The 15,441-nt window shown below is 40.2% G+C and overlaps 1 protein-coding gene across 1 annotated transcript in view; it reads left to right on the top strand.

Annotated features, from left to right (window-relative positions):
* Nucleotides 1–7,108: 7,108 nt before the first annotated feature.
* The window catches only part of DDX46 (DEAD-box helicase 46), a 51,736-nt gene continuing 43,403 nt past the window's right edge, over nt 7,109–15,441 (top strand). The window contains exons 1-2 of the mRNA XM_043983015.1: nt 7,109–7,292; nt 15,074–15,262. Of these exons, the coding sequence (XP_043838950.1) occupies nt 7,276–7,292; nt 15,074–15,262 (206 nt within the window). The 5' untranslated portion in view covers nt 7,109–7,275. The remainder of the gene's footprint in view (nt 7,293–15,073; nt 15,263–15,441) is intronic.

The following is a 15,441-nucleotide window of genomic DNA, read 5'->3' as shown; positions in this document are numbered from 1 at the left end:
AAGACCTCTCGAAGAAAGTAGAATTTGAGCTGAGCCTTTGAAGGAAGCCAGGAAAACCATGAAGCAGAGGTGAAGAGAATATTCCAGATGTGGCTCTAATTCTAGTACTCTCTTAGTTCAGGTGCAATGTTGGTTTAAAAAAACAATAATAAAACACTTGCTGGTCATTGAACATTTAATAAAAGGAGGTTTACTCTGTCCTAACATAGCAAGGACCTTCAACAAGGATATGGTGGGATTTAACTTCTCTGGACACAGGCTTTGACTCATCTCCCTATGGAAACACATCTGGTTAGCAGGACAGGATTAAGTTATTCTAATGGACTTCAGAAATCCACTGAGTCCTCAGGGCCTAGACTTCACATAGCTGGGACTTTTTGTTCTCTTGCAGGTACAGCTTTGTCCTAGGCCAAAGCTTCTTAAACTGCGGTTTGCAACTCCATATAGTATCATGTAACTGAATGTGGAGGTCATGAAAAATTTGGCCACAGTGAAAGGTTATGTATACCTATTTTATATACCTATATACCCAGGGTTGTGTAAAAATTTCTCAGGTGAAAAGAAGTCACGAGTGCAAAAAGTTTAAGAAGTCCTGTCATAGGCCAACCTCATGTTGTCTGGAGTGGGGAGAAAGTGAGAGCTAGAAAGGAAGTTGTATCAGAGAAACTGAGGCCAGTCATATAAACCAATCAAGTCCAGGGTACACATTTTGTCTTCCTTTTGGAAAAGCCTCTCCTTGCTGTGGATAGGAGGAAAAAAGTTGTCAGTATTAGGGAAAAGATGGTCCTATCACATTCAAGACAGCCAGAGAAAAGACCCAGAATCATAAAATACGGTGTTATTTGCAAGAAGCAGGAAGGCCAGTGCTATTGGATTGTAGATTATGTGTGTATATGGTAGTGTGGAGTGGGGAGAGAGGATGGTGGTACTTTGGGAAGTAATAGGGAAGTTCAGAAACAGGAGAGTTTTGGGGAAAATATAGAGTTCTGCTTTTAACAAGTTTGAGTAGTCTAAGGGACAGTCAGTTTATAATGTCCAAGTGGCAGTTGGTGATGTGAGACTGAAGTCAGGAGAATAGTTAAAGATTTAGGATAAATAGATCTGTCATGGGGTACAGAGCACCCCAGAAGTTTTCTGGGGCACATCAAGGAATCTTCTCCTTGAAGAAACTAAACCAGAGGACAGATAGCCTAGAGAGATAAGCAGAACCAGTTTGGACTGAGCTAGCTTTGGGACCTCCACCCTTCATTCTGTTTTGTTTTTGTTTTTGTTTTTTGCCGGGCAATGGGGGTTAAGTGACTTGCCCAGGGTCACACAGCTAGTAAGTGTCAAGTGTCTGAGTCTGGATTTGAACTCAGGTACTCCTGAATCTGCTTTATCCACCTAGCCGCCCTCCACCCTTCATTCTGATCTCCCTTACCCCTGGGGAGATAAATTTGGGTGTGGCTGCAGCCTTTGTGTCTTGAAAAGAGAGATGGCTAGAGAGATCCTAGCCACCCCTCACCCAATTCCTCCAGCCACCACCAGTGGGGGATGATCCTCCCTCACTAAAGGAACTTCGACAGTCAAATGGTCACCCCTCCCCCGCATCGGTCCTCTATAAAAGTACCTGCCAGTCTCTTGCTCAAGGAGATTGGTACCTCAGAGCCACGTGCTTTGTTCCATACCTATCTCCCCATGAGAAGTCCAAGGATTTCTTTCATGGTTTCCCTTCCCTCCCCCCTTCCCTTCCCTTGCCCCTAAATAAACTACCACCTTATTCTAACTGCTTTTGTGTGCAAGAGGGTGTAATTCTTTTTTTTTTAATGAATAAAGTATTTTTTTTTCTGTTACATGTAAAGATAGTTCTCAACTTTTTTTTATACAAGCTTTACAATTTCAGATTGTTCTCCCTCCCTCCCCTCCCTCCCCCCTCCCCTAGACAGCAGGTAATCTGATATAGGTTTTATATATATATATATATATATATATATATATATATATATATATATATATATATATATATATATATATATACACACACACACACATAATAACATTAATCCTATTTCTGCATTAGTCATGTTATAAGAGAAAAAATCAGAGCAATGATGAAAAACCTCAAAATAGAAAAAAACAACAGCATCAAAAACAAAAGAAATAGTATGTTTCATTCAGCATCTATACTCTGCAGTTCTTTTTTTTTTTCTTGGATTTGGAGATCCTCTTCTATCACGAGTTCCCTGGTGAGAAGAATATAGTCCATCACAGTAGATCAGCACTCAATGTTGATGATACTGTGTACAATGTTCTTCTGGTTCTGCTCATCTCAGTCATCATCAGCTCAAGCAAGACCCTCCAGGTTTCTCTAAACTCCTCCTGCTCATCATTTCTTACAGCACAATAGTATTCCATCGTATTCATATGAGGGTGTAATTCTTTAAAGAGGAATTCCTAAGAACCCCAACCCCTAACCCAACCCTGTACCCCATTCCCCCCCCCCATAACATGGATTCTTACCATGGAATCCATGGATCTATGGAGAGATTTCAGGGGATGTGTAAGCCTTGATAGGAAAAACATTATATCTTTATATTTTCCTTAGGTTCTAACTGAAAGTATCATTTCCTTACATTATGACTTTAAAAAACAAAACAAAAACCACTACTATGAGAAGGGGACCTTAGGCTTCCAAAGGAGTCCATGACATAAAAATGTTTGAGAATCACTGATATAGACAGTCAAGAGTGTCCAGCTCAGATGCTTGGGGGGCACCCATGGTTAAGGAGCTTGACCTGGAGCAAGATTCAGCAAAAGAGACTGAGAGGGATTGGTCAGAGCGGCAGGAGGAGAACCAGGAGAGAGAAGTGCCATTTAAACACAGAAAGGAGAGAGTATAAAGAAGGGGTGACTGACACTGCCAAAGGCTGAAGAAAGGTCAAAAAAGATGAGGATCAAGAAGAAACCATTATATTTAGCAATTAGCAGATCTTTGTTAACTTTGGAGAGAGCTGGTTTTTAAAAAACATTTTTTTTTGAGAGCTGTTTCATTGAATGATGAGGACTAAGGCCACACTGCAGAGATTTTAGAGATTGACTGGAGAGGAAGTGAAGGGATGTACTGTGGTTGACTTTCTCAAGCAGTCTAGCCATGAAAGGAAGGAGAGATAGCTAGTGGAGATGATTGGATCAGTGCTAGTTTTTTTGTTTTTTGTTTTTGTTTTTTTGCAGGGCAATGAGGATTAAGTGACTTACCCAGGGTCACACAGCTAGTAAGTGTCAAGTGTCTGAGACCGGATTTGAACTCAGGTACTCCTGAATCCAGGGCCAGTGCTTTATCCACTGCGCTACCTAGCTGCCCCAGTGCTAGTTTTTTTATACATTGCTTTTTTTTTTTTTTTTTTTAGTGAGGCAATTGGGGTTAAGTGACTTGCCCAGGGTCACACAGCTAGTAAGTGTTAAGTGTCTGAGGTCGGATTTGAACTCAGGTACTCCTGACTCCAGGGCCGGTGCTCTATCCACTGCGCCACCTAGCTGACCAGTGCTAGTTTTTTAAGGATGAGGGACATATGGTAGTGTTTACACACAGCAGGAAAGCAGCCAATAGAAAAGGGAAATTAAATTTTAACGAGATAGTGGAAATAATGGATTAATCTTCTGGAAAAGATGGGATAATTATGAGATATATTCCTATTACTATGATAAGAATAGCTTGCATTTATGTAGCATTTTAATGTGTGTAGAGTGCTATATCTATATGGTCTCATTTGATCCTCAAAAAGCCCTGTGAAGTAAGATTAATTACTATTCCCATTTTAGAGATGAGGAAACTGAGGCCAAGAAAGGTTGAATGACTTGCCCAGGGCCTTACAATAAATGTCCGAAGCAACATTTGATCCCTGGTCTTCTGACTCCCCCAGTCTACTGCTCTATCCACAGTGTGATATGGAGGTCTTCTACCTATAAAATGAGGAGTTTCACTAAAAGACCTTTGAGCCTGATAATATTCCTTCCAACTCTTGGATTCTATGATTCTTTGATCCCAAGGGATAGGACTGCCTGTTCCAGAGACCAGAGTGGGAGTTATTGTGCAATTCTTATTTTTCCTTGTTTTCTCTGCCAAGGAGAATGATCTTTGCACTAGAAAGGACAGGGTGAAAAAAAGAATTTAGTATTTGTAACCCAAAATAAGTAGGGAAGTGATTAGAGAATCGGTCTACCATAAATATTAAATGCCTTCTATGTGCCAGTCTGCTAGATGATGGAGTTATAAAGACAAAACTCGAACTGTCCCTGCCCTTGAGAAATGTACAGTCTGTTGGATGAAATGACATGTTACCTGAACTGGGCATGCCCAGACCAGTCCAAGGTACCCAAAGATGGAAAAGACTGCAAAGCCAGAAGACTTTCACATAGGTGCAAGGCATTGATCTCCACCAATGAGGAAAGTCTCATACTAGTGGTTTTTGAGATTCTGTGTAACAAGGATTTATAGGCTCCCACTGCCTGAAAGCCAAGTGAGTGTAACATTCCACCTCATGTCCAACATTGTCCTGTGGGGAACAAGGTAGAGCCTTTCATTTCTGCCATTGATTCAAACCCCTACCCATTGTATTTCCCAATATCTTTGGAGTCCAAAACAATTGTTTGACCACTTAACAGATTAGCTCCTCTTCTTTTTTTTCCCCCCAGGCAATGAGGGTTAAGCAATTTGCCCACAGTCACACAGCTAGTAAGTGTCAAATGTCTGAGGCTGGATTTGAACTCAGGTCCTCCTGACTCCAGGGCTGGTGCTTTATCCACTGCGCCATCTAGCTGACCCAGATTAACTCTTATAAAGGGATATATAAGAGGACCAAACATACAAACATTTCCCCCCAACTCCAAAGCACCCTCTTGAGCTTCCGTCCCTGAACTCTAGCTTCTCAGAGCTTTCCCATAGGGTGAAATGCAATATCTGGTTTGGAATCCTGGGCTCCAAGGTCCCCATGGCTCCATTTCCTGAGTCTAGGAAAGGACAAAGGAAACAAGATCAAGCCTGTTTCTTGGGGTTCTTCTTCTGCTACTTTATTGCATGGTGCCCCTCCTGTGTGTAAGTGAATGAGCCCTTCATGCCTAGATGTCACTGGAGAGTGGCAGTGCTTCAGTCAGGTAGATTTAGAGGTGCAGGCATCGACATCTATTCAGCCAATGGAAATGGCTAACCATGAAGTAGGCCAACATAGAAGGTTTTCTTCAGAAGCAGGTCCCTGGCTTCTCCCACATGGGTGTCTTTATCTTAGGTGGTCTGGCCATGTGCCAAACTTCCCTCACATATGTAAACACAAAATAAATACAATTAAATACAAAATGGTTGGGGTAGGTGGAAGGTATAGTAGCTAGGAAGAACAGGTAAACCCTCGTGTTGGATGTGGTATTTGAGGCTGAGATGAAGGAAGTATTTTTGGGTATAGGGGATAAGCCTATCCAAAGACACAGAGGGGAGAGAGAATGTTGTGTAAAATGCGAAGAGAGAAGGCCAGTTTGGCTAAAAAGTACAGAGAGAGAAGGAGAGTTAGGTGAGCAATGTGTAATAAGGAAAGCTGGAGGGAATTTGTGAAGGGATTTAAAAGCCAAATCTAGATCTTTGTATTTTATCCTAAAGGAACTTAGGAGGCATTGGAACTTTTTAGGTGGAAGTGACATGATTAGACCTGTGATTTAGGAATATTACTGATAGCTGTGTGGTAGATGGATTTCTGAAGGGAGAGACTTGAGGCAGGGAGACCAATTTAAAGATGACTGTGGTTTAAGTTGAGAGAAAGAGTAAGAAGTGAAGATGTCAGCTCTATAAGATTTGGCAACCAATGATGTAGGAGATGAAGAATGAAGAAATAAAGGTCCAGATGTCTTGAAAGTTACAAATTAAATAGAAGAATGGGGATGCCCTTGACAGAAATAAAACAAGATAATGTGGCTTTGGAACAATAATTACACTTGATTACTTCACAAGTCACCAGGCCCGGCTGAACTACATAATCATATAGTGAAAGAACTGGGGCATGAGATCACATTCTAGAATCTTGCCAGGAATGAAGTCAAGGCATAGAATTTGTAGACTTCATTGTTTCCATTTTTGAAAATCAGGGCATTTTCCTCTCTCCAGGCCTTCAGCATCTCTTTCATTTTTCAATATCTTTTGAAGACCTTTGACAATGGTATAACTAGAACACATTGAAGTTGTAATTCCGTGACTCCTCTTCTACATGAAGGCAGGAAGGGTTGCAGCTATCCCTACCCTCTCTAGGAGAGGGTAAATAAAGTGACAAAGTTATAAAAATTCAACGCAGCAGACATTTATCAAGATTCTCCTATTTGCTGCTTAGTACTTAGGAACAGCTTAAGGAAACAGCCAAGTGTAGGAGAAAAAATGTTATATTTGGATGTTCAAGCTCTAACACTTGTGAGCTCATAGACACAGTTTCACAGTTCCTCTTAGGCACAGTCCTTCAGTTTTCCTAAATCTCTAAAATGGAGCTGAAAATTTTCACACCATTTCACAGGGCTGTTTTGTGAAGAAAGTACTCTGGAAAACTTAAGGCAGTATAAAATGTGAATTATTTTTTATTACTGTAAATAATTATAAATAACAAAACTGATGCAGAATGGCAACTGTATTTTTAGCTTTTTTTTCTCTGGAGGAAAAAAGTGGGGACTTAGTTTCTTTGGCCATTGGGAAGTGATTTGCCCACAGCTACACCATTAATATGTTAATTAATTAATTAAAATTAAATTTTATTTTTTCAGTTGTTAAACATTCATTTTTCCTCCCTCTCATTTCCCTCCCACCCCCATCAGCCCCCTAAAAAAGACAACAAATAAACATAGCCAAGCAAAACAAATTCCCACATTGACCATGTTCAAAAATATGCATCTCGTTCTGCATTTATTAAAGATCTTTCAACAGATAGTATGTTCCGAGGAGGCGAACCTAGATCTTCCTTGTGGCAAAGACCCAACACCCGTTTCTATTCTGTGTCTAGCAGATCCCCTGTCCCTTTCCCGGCAGAGCCTCGGCGCGAGGCGGCCTCCGGCCGCTAGGGGGCAGCAGCGCAGTTGCAGCGGCTTCCTCCCGCGCTCGTCACTCCAGGTGGGCTCCAGCTCCAGCTGCCGGTACTTCCGGTCATCGTTGGCCCGCATTATAATGGCTGCTGCCTCTGTCTAGCACCTTGTCTCTTATCTCTGTTGGAGCGATCCCGCAGCGCGGAGAACAGCGACGCCGTGGCTCACACGCCGGCCTCCCCTCGACGTGGCACCATGGGCCGGGAGTCACGGTGAGTTGGAGGACCCGGGGCGGCGCCCGGGGAAGCGTCTGTGAGGAGAACGTGAAGGCGGCGGCGTGAGGGGGTTATGAGTGCACCGCGAGGCCCGGGGTCCGGGACGGCAGTAGGGCCGCTTTGCCCGCGTGTAAGATGGGCCCTGCAGCCCCCAAGCACCGGGACCCCGCCCGCGGTCCGTGCCCGTTTCCGGGCCCTGACCTCCTGCGGGTCCCGGGCGGCCCCGGGGCGATTCCTTCTCGCCAGCGGAAGGCCTTGTGCCTCCTTCTTGTCGAACTACGGGAAGTTGTAGGAACCTCAAAGCCCCTAACCTTGAATCCTTTGCCGCTATCACTTAGGCCTTTGGCCGTCCATCCACCTTTCTCATTTTACCTTGGATCCTACTTAAGCCTCGGCTTGTCTAGACTAAGGTACTTATGGGCCCTGATTGACAGTTTTCATCTTTATAGCTCCACCTCTCCTTTGAATGAATTGAATAGAAAAGCTTTCTCCTACCTCCTCTATTTGTAAGGGAATGATTTCCTCAACTGGATTCTCTTGCACTAAGATTGCTTTATGTTACTGGTCTTTGCATGCATACTTTTCCTCATTAGACTATGTATGCTTCTTGAGGGCTAGGATCTTTTCTTATTCCTCTGTTCTCCCGTGCCCACCTTGGGGCTCTGAATACAGCCTGATACTTATCAGATGAATGATTCAAACTGTTTCAGGAAATTTTTATTAAAAGATATTCAAGACTGTGGATACAACAATGAAATTCAACATAGAAGTTTGACAGTCTAAAAGAATGAATGTGCATCATCTGAACAGATGTCAAATAGAGATGGTGGGGTAGACTTTACTCAATATTAGTTTTCCCTTTATTTTCTGCTCTCAGCCTTTCTGGTATCTGAAGAATAAGAAATTTGATCAGATCAGAAGGATTAGATCCTGACTGGTTCTAATAGTAAAGGTAATTTTGCTTGTATTCTAGCCGAATTCCAAAGGTTGTCATGCTTGGGTGGGAGTGGGGATAAGCTCCCACTCTCTATAAAATGCTCCAATGGCGTGTGTCTCAAATAACCTCTGACAACCGAATGCCAACTCCTGGCCTTCTGGTGGAACTGTTTCCACTAACAGGAGAAGGGGCGAAGGCAAGTTACTGGCGCCTTAAAACCAGTCGTTTTGGTCAGGTGGGGCTCGTCAGGTAAGCAACTCTCCTAGGGGAAGGAAAACCCTGATTTTAAACCTCTGCTGCCTTGCGGCTATATCCATATATGGGAAATCTTCGGGAGTTAACCCCAAGGAAAAATCTGGAGTTGGAGTCCCTTAGGCAGTTGGATGTTGGACATCACATCCCTCTGGCAACTCCTGCAGCGGCTCTGGTGCCAAACTGTACTGGCTCTGCCTTTCCTTTGGATCCACCAATGTTGAGGAGAGGGAAAACCTGCTGCATGGGCAACAGCTTGTTTTCCATATTGATCTGCCCAGACCAGCGCCCTGGAGAGGACACTCCAGCTACTCCTCACTGTGGTCTGTGGCTCTTCAAGGCGCTGATCCATGGTCATCTTCGACTGGTGGAGGCCTACTACTACTACTACTATTCTAGCCGAAGTTGAAAGGACTTGTATATCTTGTCACTGTGGGGACTATTTAGCCCCTTTGGATGACTTCATGACAAGCGGTGATTCCTACTCTTATCTGGCTTTAGTTTTAGATATTAGGTGCGATCATCTTTTAATGCAGACAAACTAAAAACATGTTCACCAGTTGATCTTAGAGAAAAAATAGACTAATTAAAAAAGTAGGTGCCTACCTTTTGCATTTTAGATAAATATCCTCACTCCCATTTTACTTATGTAGATTTGAGGTGGCTTACAATGTTAGATGTGATGTAAAATAGGGCAATTAGAATAAAAAGAAAAACCAAATAAGAAAATTGGAGAAATACATGTTAATCATCTGAGATTAATTGATGACAGCATTTGGGTGTTTAATCAGATTTTCTAGAGGCAGAGCAAAAAAAGGAATCTTGGCATCTCTGCCTGTTATGAGCTCAATATGCTAGGACATCCTGGGGAGCATTACCATTAGAAAAGGAAATGGCCATTGAAAATCTACCACAAATATTAAATAGTTGGAGGTCTACCTGCTTAAGCAAACTCAAGAAATATATGTATACAATTATGAAACACTTCACACATATAAAGTCAGATCTAAAAGATTGGAAAAAATATCAGTTGTTCATGGATAGGGTAAGCCAATATAAAAATGACAATTCTACCTAAATTAATTTACTTATTCAGTGCCATACCAATCAGACTACCAAAAAATTATTTTTTAGAGTTAGAGATGTAACCCCAGGATGTCCCAGAATACCAAGACCATGTTCTGTGCACGTTCATGCTGCTTGCATGTCATCTCAAACTGAATATGTCCAAAATGGGACTCATTAGACTTCTCCCTCCACCTCTCCCAGACTTCCCCATTTCTGTAAAATGGCATCACCATACTGCCATTGACCCCGGTGTCACCTGTGACTTTTCCCTTAACCCAACAATCCAATCATTTGCCATATCTTGTAATTCCTACCATTACAATATCCCTTGGGTTATACCATTCTCTCCACTCACATAGTATTCATTCTAGTTGAGGTTCTTATCACCACTATTGCAGTTGCCTCCTAGCTATACATCACATTTTCAGCTTCCCTCTCCATATTCCCCAGAGCTGACAGTGATATTATTAAAACAGAGATCTGACCTTGTCATCCCCATACTCAGAAATATTGAGTGGTTTCCTGTTCTTCTGGGATAAAATACAAAGTCTTAAATCCTTGCTTTTTTTTTTTTAATTAAAAATTTTTTTTGCGGGGCAATGAGGGCTAAGTGACTTGCCCAAGGTCACACAGCTAGTAAGTGCTTATCCTTACATTTAAAGCCTTGAACAAGTCTTCCTTTTTACCTTTCCAGATTTATTTTATGGCATTATTCTCTTCAGTGGTATCTATTCATTATAGTCAAAATAATGTGCTAGCTTTCACCGTCTACATTGCATTTTATTTTTTGTATCTGTTCACGATTGGACCTCCTTGTCTGGAGCACATCACCTCCTCTTTGTCTTGTAGAATCCTTAGCTTCTGTCAGAGCACAGCTCAGGTGCCACCTCCTACGTGAAACATTTCTTGATTCAGCACTCTCTTGAAAATATTTAATATTTTGTGTTTGTGTCCATGTTGTTACCTCCCTTTCTTCCCCTATCCATGTAAGCTCCTTGAGGGTAAGCCATTTTATTTTTCTCTTTGTATTCCCAGCATCTACCATAGTTCTTGGATTGTAATAGTTCCTTAATAAGTTCTTGCTGATTGATTCATATAATGTTATTCATGTACATAGTAAATGCTCAGTAAAATTATTATGAATGAATGTTATATCCCACCTCATAAGGCTGGTTAGTGGAGGAAAGAGCAGGAGTAAGAAAGATTCACTTTTTAAAAAATAAATTTTTACTGATATCTTGTCTTTATATCACCTACATTTTCCAGTGTTCTCTCACCTCAACCTTCCAGAATCACCCCTTGCAACAAATTTTAAAAAAGAGGGATAGGGAAGGAGTTCATTAGTATTAACCAACATATGGAATGAGCCTAACAGTGTTCTATACCCATAGTCCCACTTATGCCAAAAAATAGGAAGAGGTGCTTTCTCATATCTATTCATAACAAGCTTACCAAACACTTCTGAGGCCTTCTCTCCTTTATAATGATAATTATTGTAGTGGACCTTCATGTAGTACTTTGAAGTTTGCAAAGTAGCCTTAAAATGACTTTGTATTAGAAGTATTCTCACCCTCATTTTATTGATGAGATCTCAGAGACATTAGTAAGACTATATTACATCTCTTTAAAAGTGTGTTGATTTTTAAATATATGAATTTAAATGGAAGGCCATTATTAATTTGACCCCATTATTAATTTGATTTCAGATAGGCAGGATGATCTCCAGTTGTAGCTGAATCTATTAGCCACGCAGTAGAATTTATGTAGATCTCATGACATTTAAAAAATATTGGTAAATTATTTGGCAAATTGCTAAGCTGTCAGTAATAAAATGTTGTATTTTCCTCCACTCTCCCAAGTTTGTAAAATTGACATTGTCCTCATCTCCTCATTCTTTCTCACCATATGTATCCAGTCAGTTGCCACATCTTGCTTTTCCTTCCTCCACAATATCTCTTGTATCCAACTGTTTCTTTCCACTCATACAGCCACTTCTTTAGCTCAGATACTCATCACTTTTTTCCTAGATGATTGGAGTGGCCGCCTATAGTTGGCTTCCTTACCTCATGTCTTTCCCTGTTCCAATTCATCCTCCACATAGCTGCCAAAGTGATTTTCCTTGAGTACAGATTTGATCATGTCACTCCCCTGTTTGATGAATTCCCTATTGTCTCTAAGACAAAATATAATAACAGCCTTAAAAAACTTTTGCAATGTGAGCCTCCAGCTTATCTTTCTAGATTCATTATGTATTATTCTCTACCCTCTTTGGTCCAGCCAGCCTTTTCTTGGTTCTTCACACCCAGCACTGTATCTCCTACCTCTGTGCCTTTTACACTGACTGTCCTTCATTCCTGGAATTCACTCCTTCTTACTCTACTTCTTAGAAGCCTTCACTCCCTTCAAGATTCAGCTCAAGCACCACCTTCTTTTTTTTTTTTTTTTGTGAGGCAATTAGGGTTAAGTGACTTGCCTAGGGTCACACAGCTAGTAAGTGTTAAGTGTCTGAGGTCTGATTTGAACTCAGGTCCTCCTGATTTCAGGGCCGGTGCTCTATCCACTGCACCACCTAGCTGCCCCCACAAGCACCACCTTCTTACCCAAAGCCTTTCCTGATACTCACAATTGCTAATGTCTTCTCTCCCATATTACTTTGTATTTAACTACATCATATTTATTTATTCTGTATATGCTTAAATATTTTTTTGTTTCATGGGAAATAGACAACCAAAATAACAACACTGACTATAATAACTTCATTCAGAAATTTAATCAATGTAAATTGTCACAACAAGGAGACAGAGCCCCAAATATACTTTTATTAGCAAACATGACTTGCCATATGGGAAGAGATGGCTGCCAAGGATTCACTAGGTCAGAAAAACATTGGTTTGTATAATCTTATAAAGAATGATGAAGAACAAGAATGTTTTAAAGAAAGCCTGGCACAGGTATACAACTAAGCAATGTTATCCAAAGGGCATTCAAGGACAAAAACAAAATGAAGATTCAAATTAAAGGAAAATGGAAAAAGATTATAAAAAACATTTTAATAAACGTTTTTCCCATCAAAGATAATAGAATCTCTTCACTTGGACCCTAATGTCACAGCACCTAGGAGATGTAAAAATGCCACTGAAAAGAACAAAGCTGGGAAAAACAGCCAGTTGGACCAAAAATATATAGAAAATATATAGAAGAGATTTTTGCTAGAGATGATGCAATTGTGAGAGTGTTGAGGGACTGATGTACAAAGTACATGAAGGAGAAGATGCCACAGGTATGAAAAATGTGTCAGATCTTAATACTGCCCCAAAAAGGTGACTTTGAGAACATCATTAACTATTGACCTAGATTATTATTCTCCAATCTATACAAAATCTTTATGAGAACCATTGAGGGCATCTTTAATGAAGGTTTTTTTGAATTTTCACAAGTGATATTAGTATGGACCACACATCTTTACCATTTCATATTTAACTAAAAGATGTAAAAAATATGAAGTCAAATTGTACCCATTATTCATTGATTACTACATACATGCATGTGTGTGAAAATATCACCTTACAACAAGGTGTCTTCCAGCCATAAATAAAGCTCATCCAAAGATTGCCTGGAAGATTCAACAACATAGGTATTTTCAATGATACTCTGATAATAAAAATATAGCAATTTATAAAACAAGGAGATGTATGAACACCTATAGAATTAGCCACTGTGACAAAAAAGATCCAGTGCAGAGTCCAGGTTGAAAAAGGATTTCCTGTAGATGGTGAGGACCTTTAGATGCTCTAATTTGCAGATGATATTGTATTGATTTCATCAAGCTCCAGAACATTGTAGACGCTAGAACCTTCTGGAAGAGATGCATACTCAAATAAATTTAGCCTGTCCATCCATATAGGAAAGAGTAGGTGGATTAAGAATATCTTTTGTCTGGATTTTAACATGCAGCTGTTTGGATAACCTGTAGAAATATGTTTATCTTTGATAGCACAGGGAACATCAAGCTGGGCCCCCAGTTGAACGGGAGGAATAGATTGGTTTGTATTGTTTTTACTGACCCTTTTATAACTATAAAATCATTTGGTGTTGCTTTCTGATAAAAAGAAATGGAGGGGGCAGCTAGGTGGCGCAGTGGATGGATTCGGGAGGACCTGAGTTCAGGTCCGGTCTTAGACACTTGATACTTATTAGCTGTGTGACCTTGGGCAAGTCACTTAACTCTCATTGCCCCACCAAAAAAAAAGAAAAGAAAAGAAATGGAACAGCACTGCTTTAAAGACAAACTAAAAAAGATGAGCATTTCCACGTACAAATTAAAACATAAAAAGAGGCTTATATATTTGAATGTGAATCTATTTAAATTCAGCTTTTCTTTTTAAATATGTAATAAATTCAACTTGTTATTCTCAAAGTCAATTTGCTTTTCTGTTTACTGTTCCCCTTCCTACTGCCTCACAGACCTGGGATGCTCTTTCTAGCAACCTTTGCCTCTTAGAATTCCTGTCTTCCTTCAAGACTCAGCTCAGATGATACAGGAAACCTTTTTTCAGTCCTTCCAGCTGCCAGAACAGCTGTTATTGCTTTTCTACTCTGTGTATCTCTTAGCTGCCTATTTATTTACATGTTGTTTACCTTGTTAGAATGTAAGCTCCTTTAGAGTGGGGTCTGTTATTTTTCCTATCACTTAGTATGGTGCCTGGCATTTATAGCATTTTAAAAAATGGTTGTTGACTGAGTAAGGGGTGTTATCAGGAATTTGTATGATGACATTTCTCTAGCTTCTACAGTTTTATCCTTTTAAAAAATCTTCTCCCCCATCCCCTCTCTGGATCTGTGATTTTCAGTATAGGGAACCATATGGAAACTTCAACCTCAAATGCAGGTCATTGATTGTTTAATTTAGAGTCTTAAAGAATTGGCTGGGCCACTGAGAAGGTGTAAGTTGGGCTTAGAACAAGTATCCCTTAAAGGCAGATCTTCTTGTCTCCAAGGCCAACCTTCTACATGAAGCCATACTGCCTTTTATACATTAGATAATCATTTTCATGTTTAGATTCCCTTACTTCTGTTCCTGATTTGTAAAAAAGGAATGACACCTCACAAAGTCATCGTGAGAAAAAAACACTTTGTAAGCTTTAAAATGTAGTATAAATATGTGGCTTTATTTTGTTTTCATGAAAATAATTTTTATTATAAACTTAAATCTTAAAGAAACCCAAAACTTGATATATGCAAACAAAATTTTAAAAAAGTTAGTAATCTAGTTATAAAATGATATGTATTATTATTACCAATTATTGTTAATTTAATGCTATCAGAAACTGTCCAGGTTGTATAAATTCTGTTAGATTGCTTTTCTCCCTATTGATTATACATGCATACACTATAAACAATTGTTAACATGTTTATTCTCTGGTCCTTGTCCATGCTCCCTAAAAGTGATCTTTCTAATGATTTACTTGTATGTTTTGCTTTAGTAAATGTAATTAATTTTTATTGTTAAAACTACATGTAGGCACTACAGGAAACGATCGGCATCCCGGGGTCGATCTGGAAGTCGATCTAGGAGTCGTTCTCCATCTGATAAAAGAACTAAACGTGGAGATGACAGACGCTCAAGAAGCAGAGACCGAGATAGAAGGCGAGAAAGATCTCGAAGTAGGGATAAGAGAAGGTCTCGATCTCGAGACAGAAAACGCCTGAGGTAAGTGGTGTTATTTCAAATAAGATGTGATGAACCAAAGTTAAATGGCACCTTCCATAGGGATAGAGACTGGACCAGTTAGTTCCTTGGTATAGGGAACTCCCAGGTGTGGAAACTTCCTCTACCAGGGCAGATCTGTAACTTCTCTACAACTTATAGGATACTTAGGGAGTTGCCTA

Source organism: Dromiciops gliroides, chromosome 2, assembly GCF_019393635.1.
Source record: "Dromiciops gliroides isolate mDroGli1 chromosome 2, mDroGli1.pri, whole genome shotgun sequence".
In the NCBI taxonomy this organism is placed as follows: Eukaryota; Metazoa; Chordata; class Mammalia; order Microbiotheria; family Microbiotheriidae; genus Dromiciops; species Dromiciops gliroides.
The sequence above is the reverse complement of the archived record's forward strand: the minus strand, read 5'-3'. Positions and strand labels throughout refer to the sequence as shown.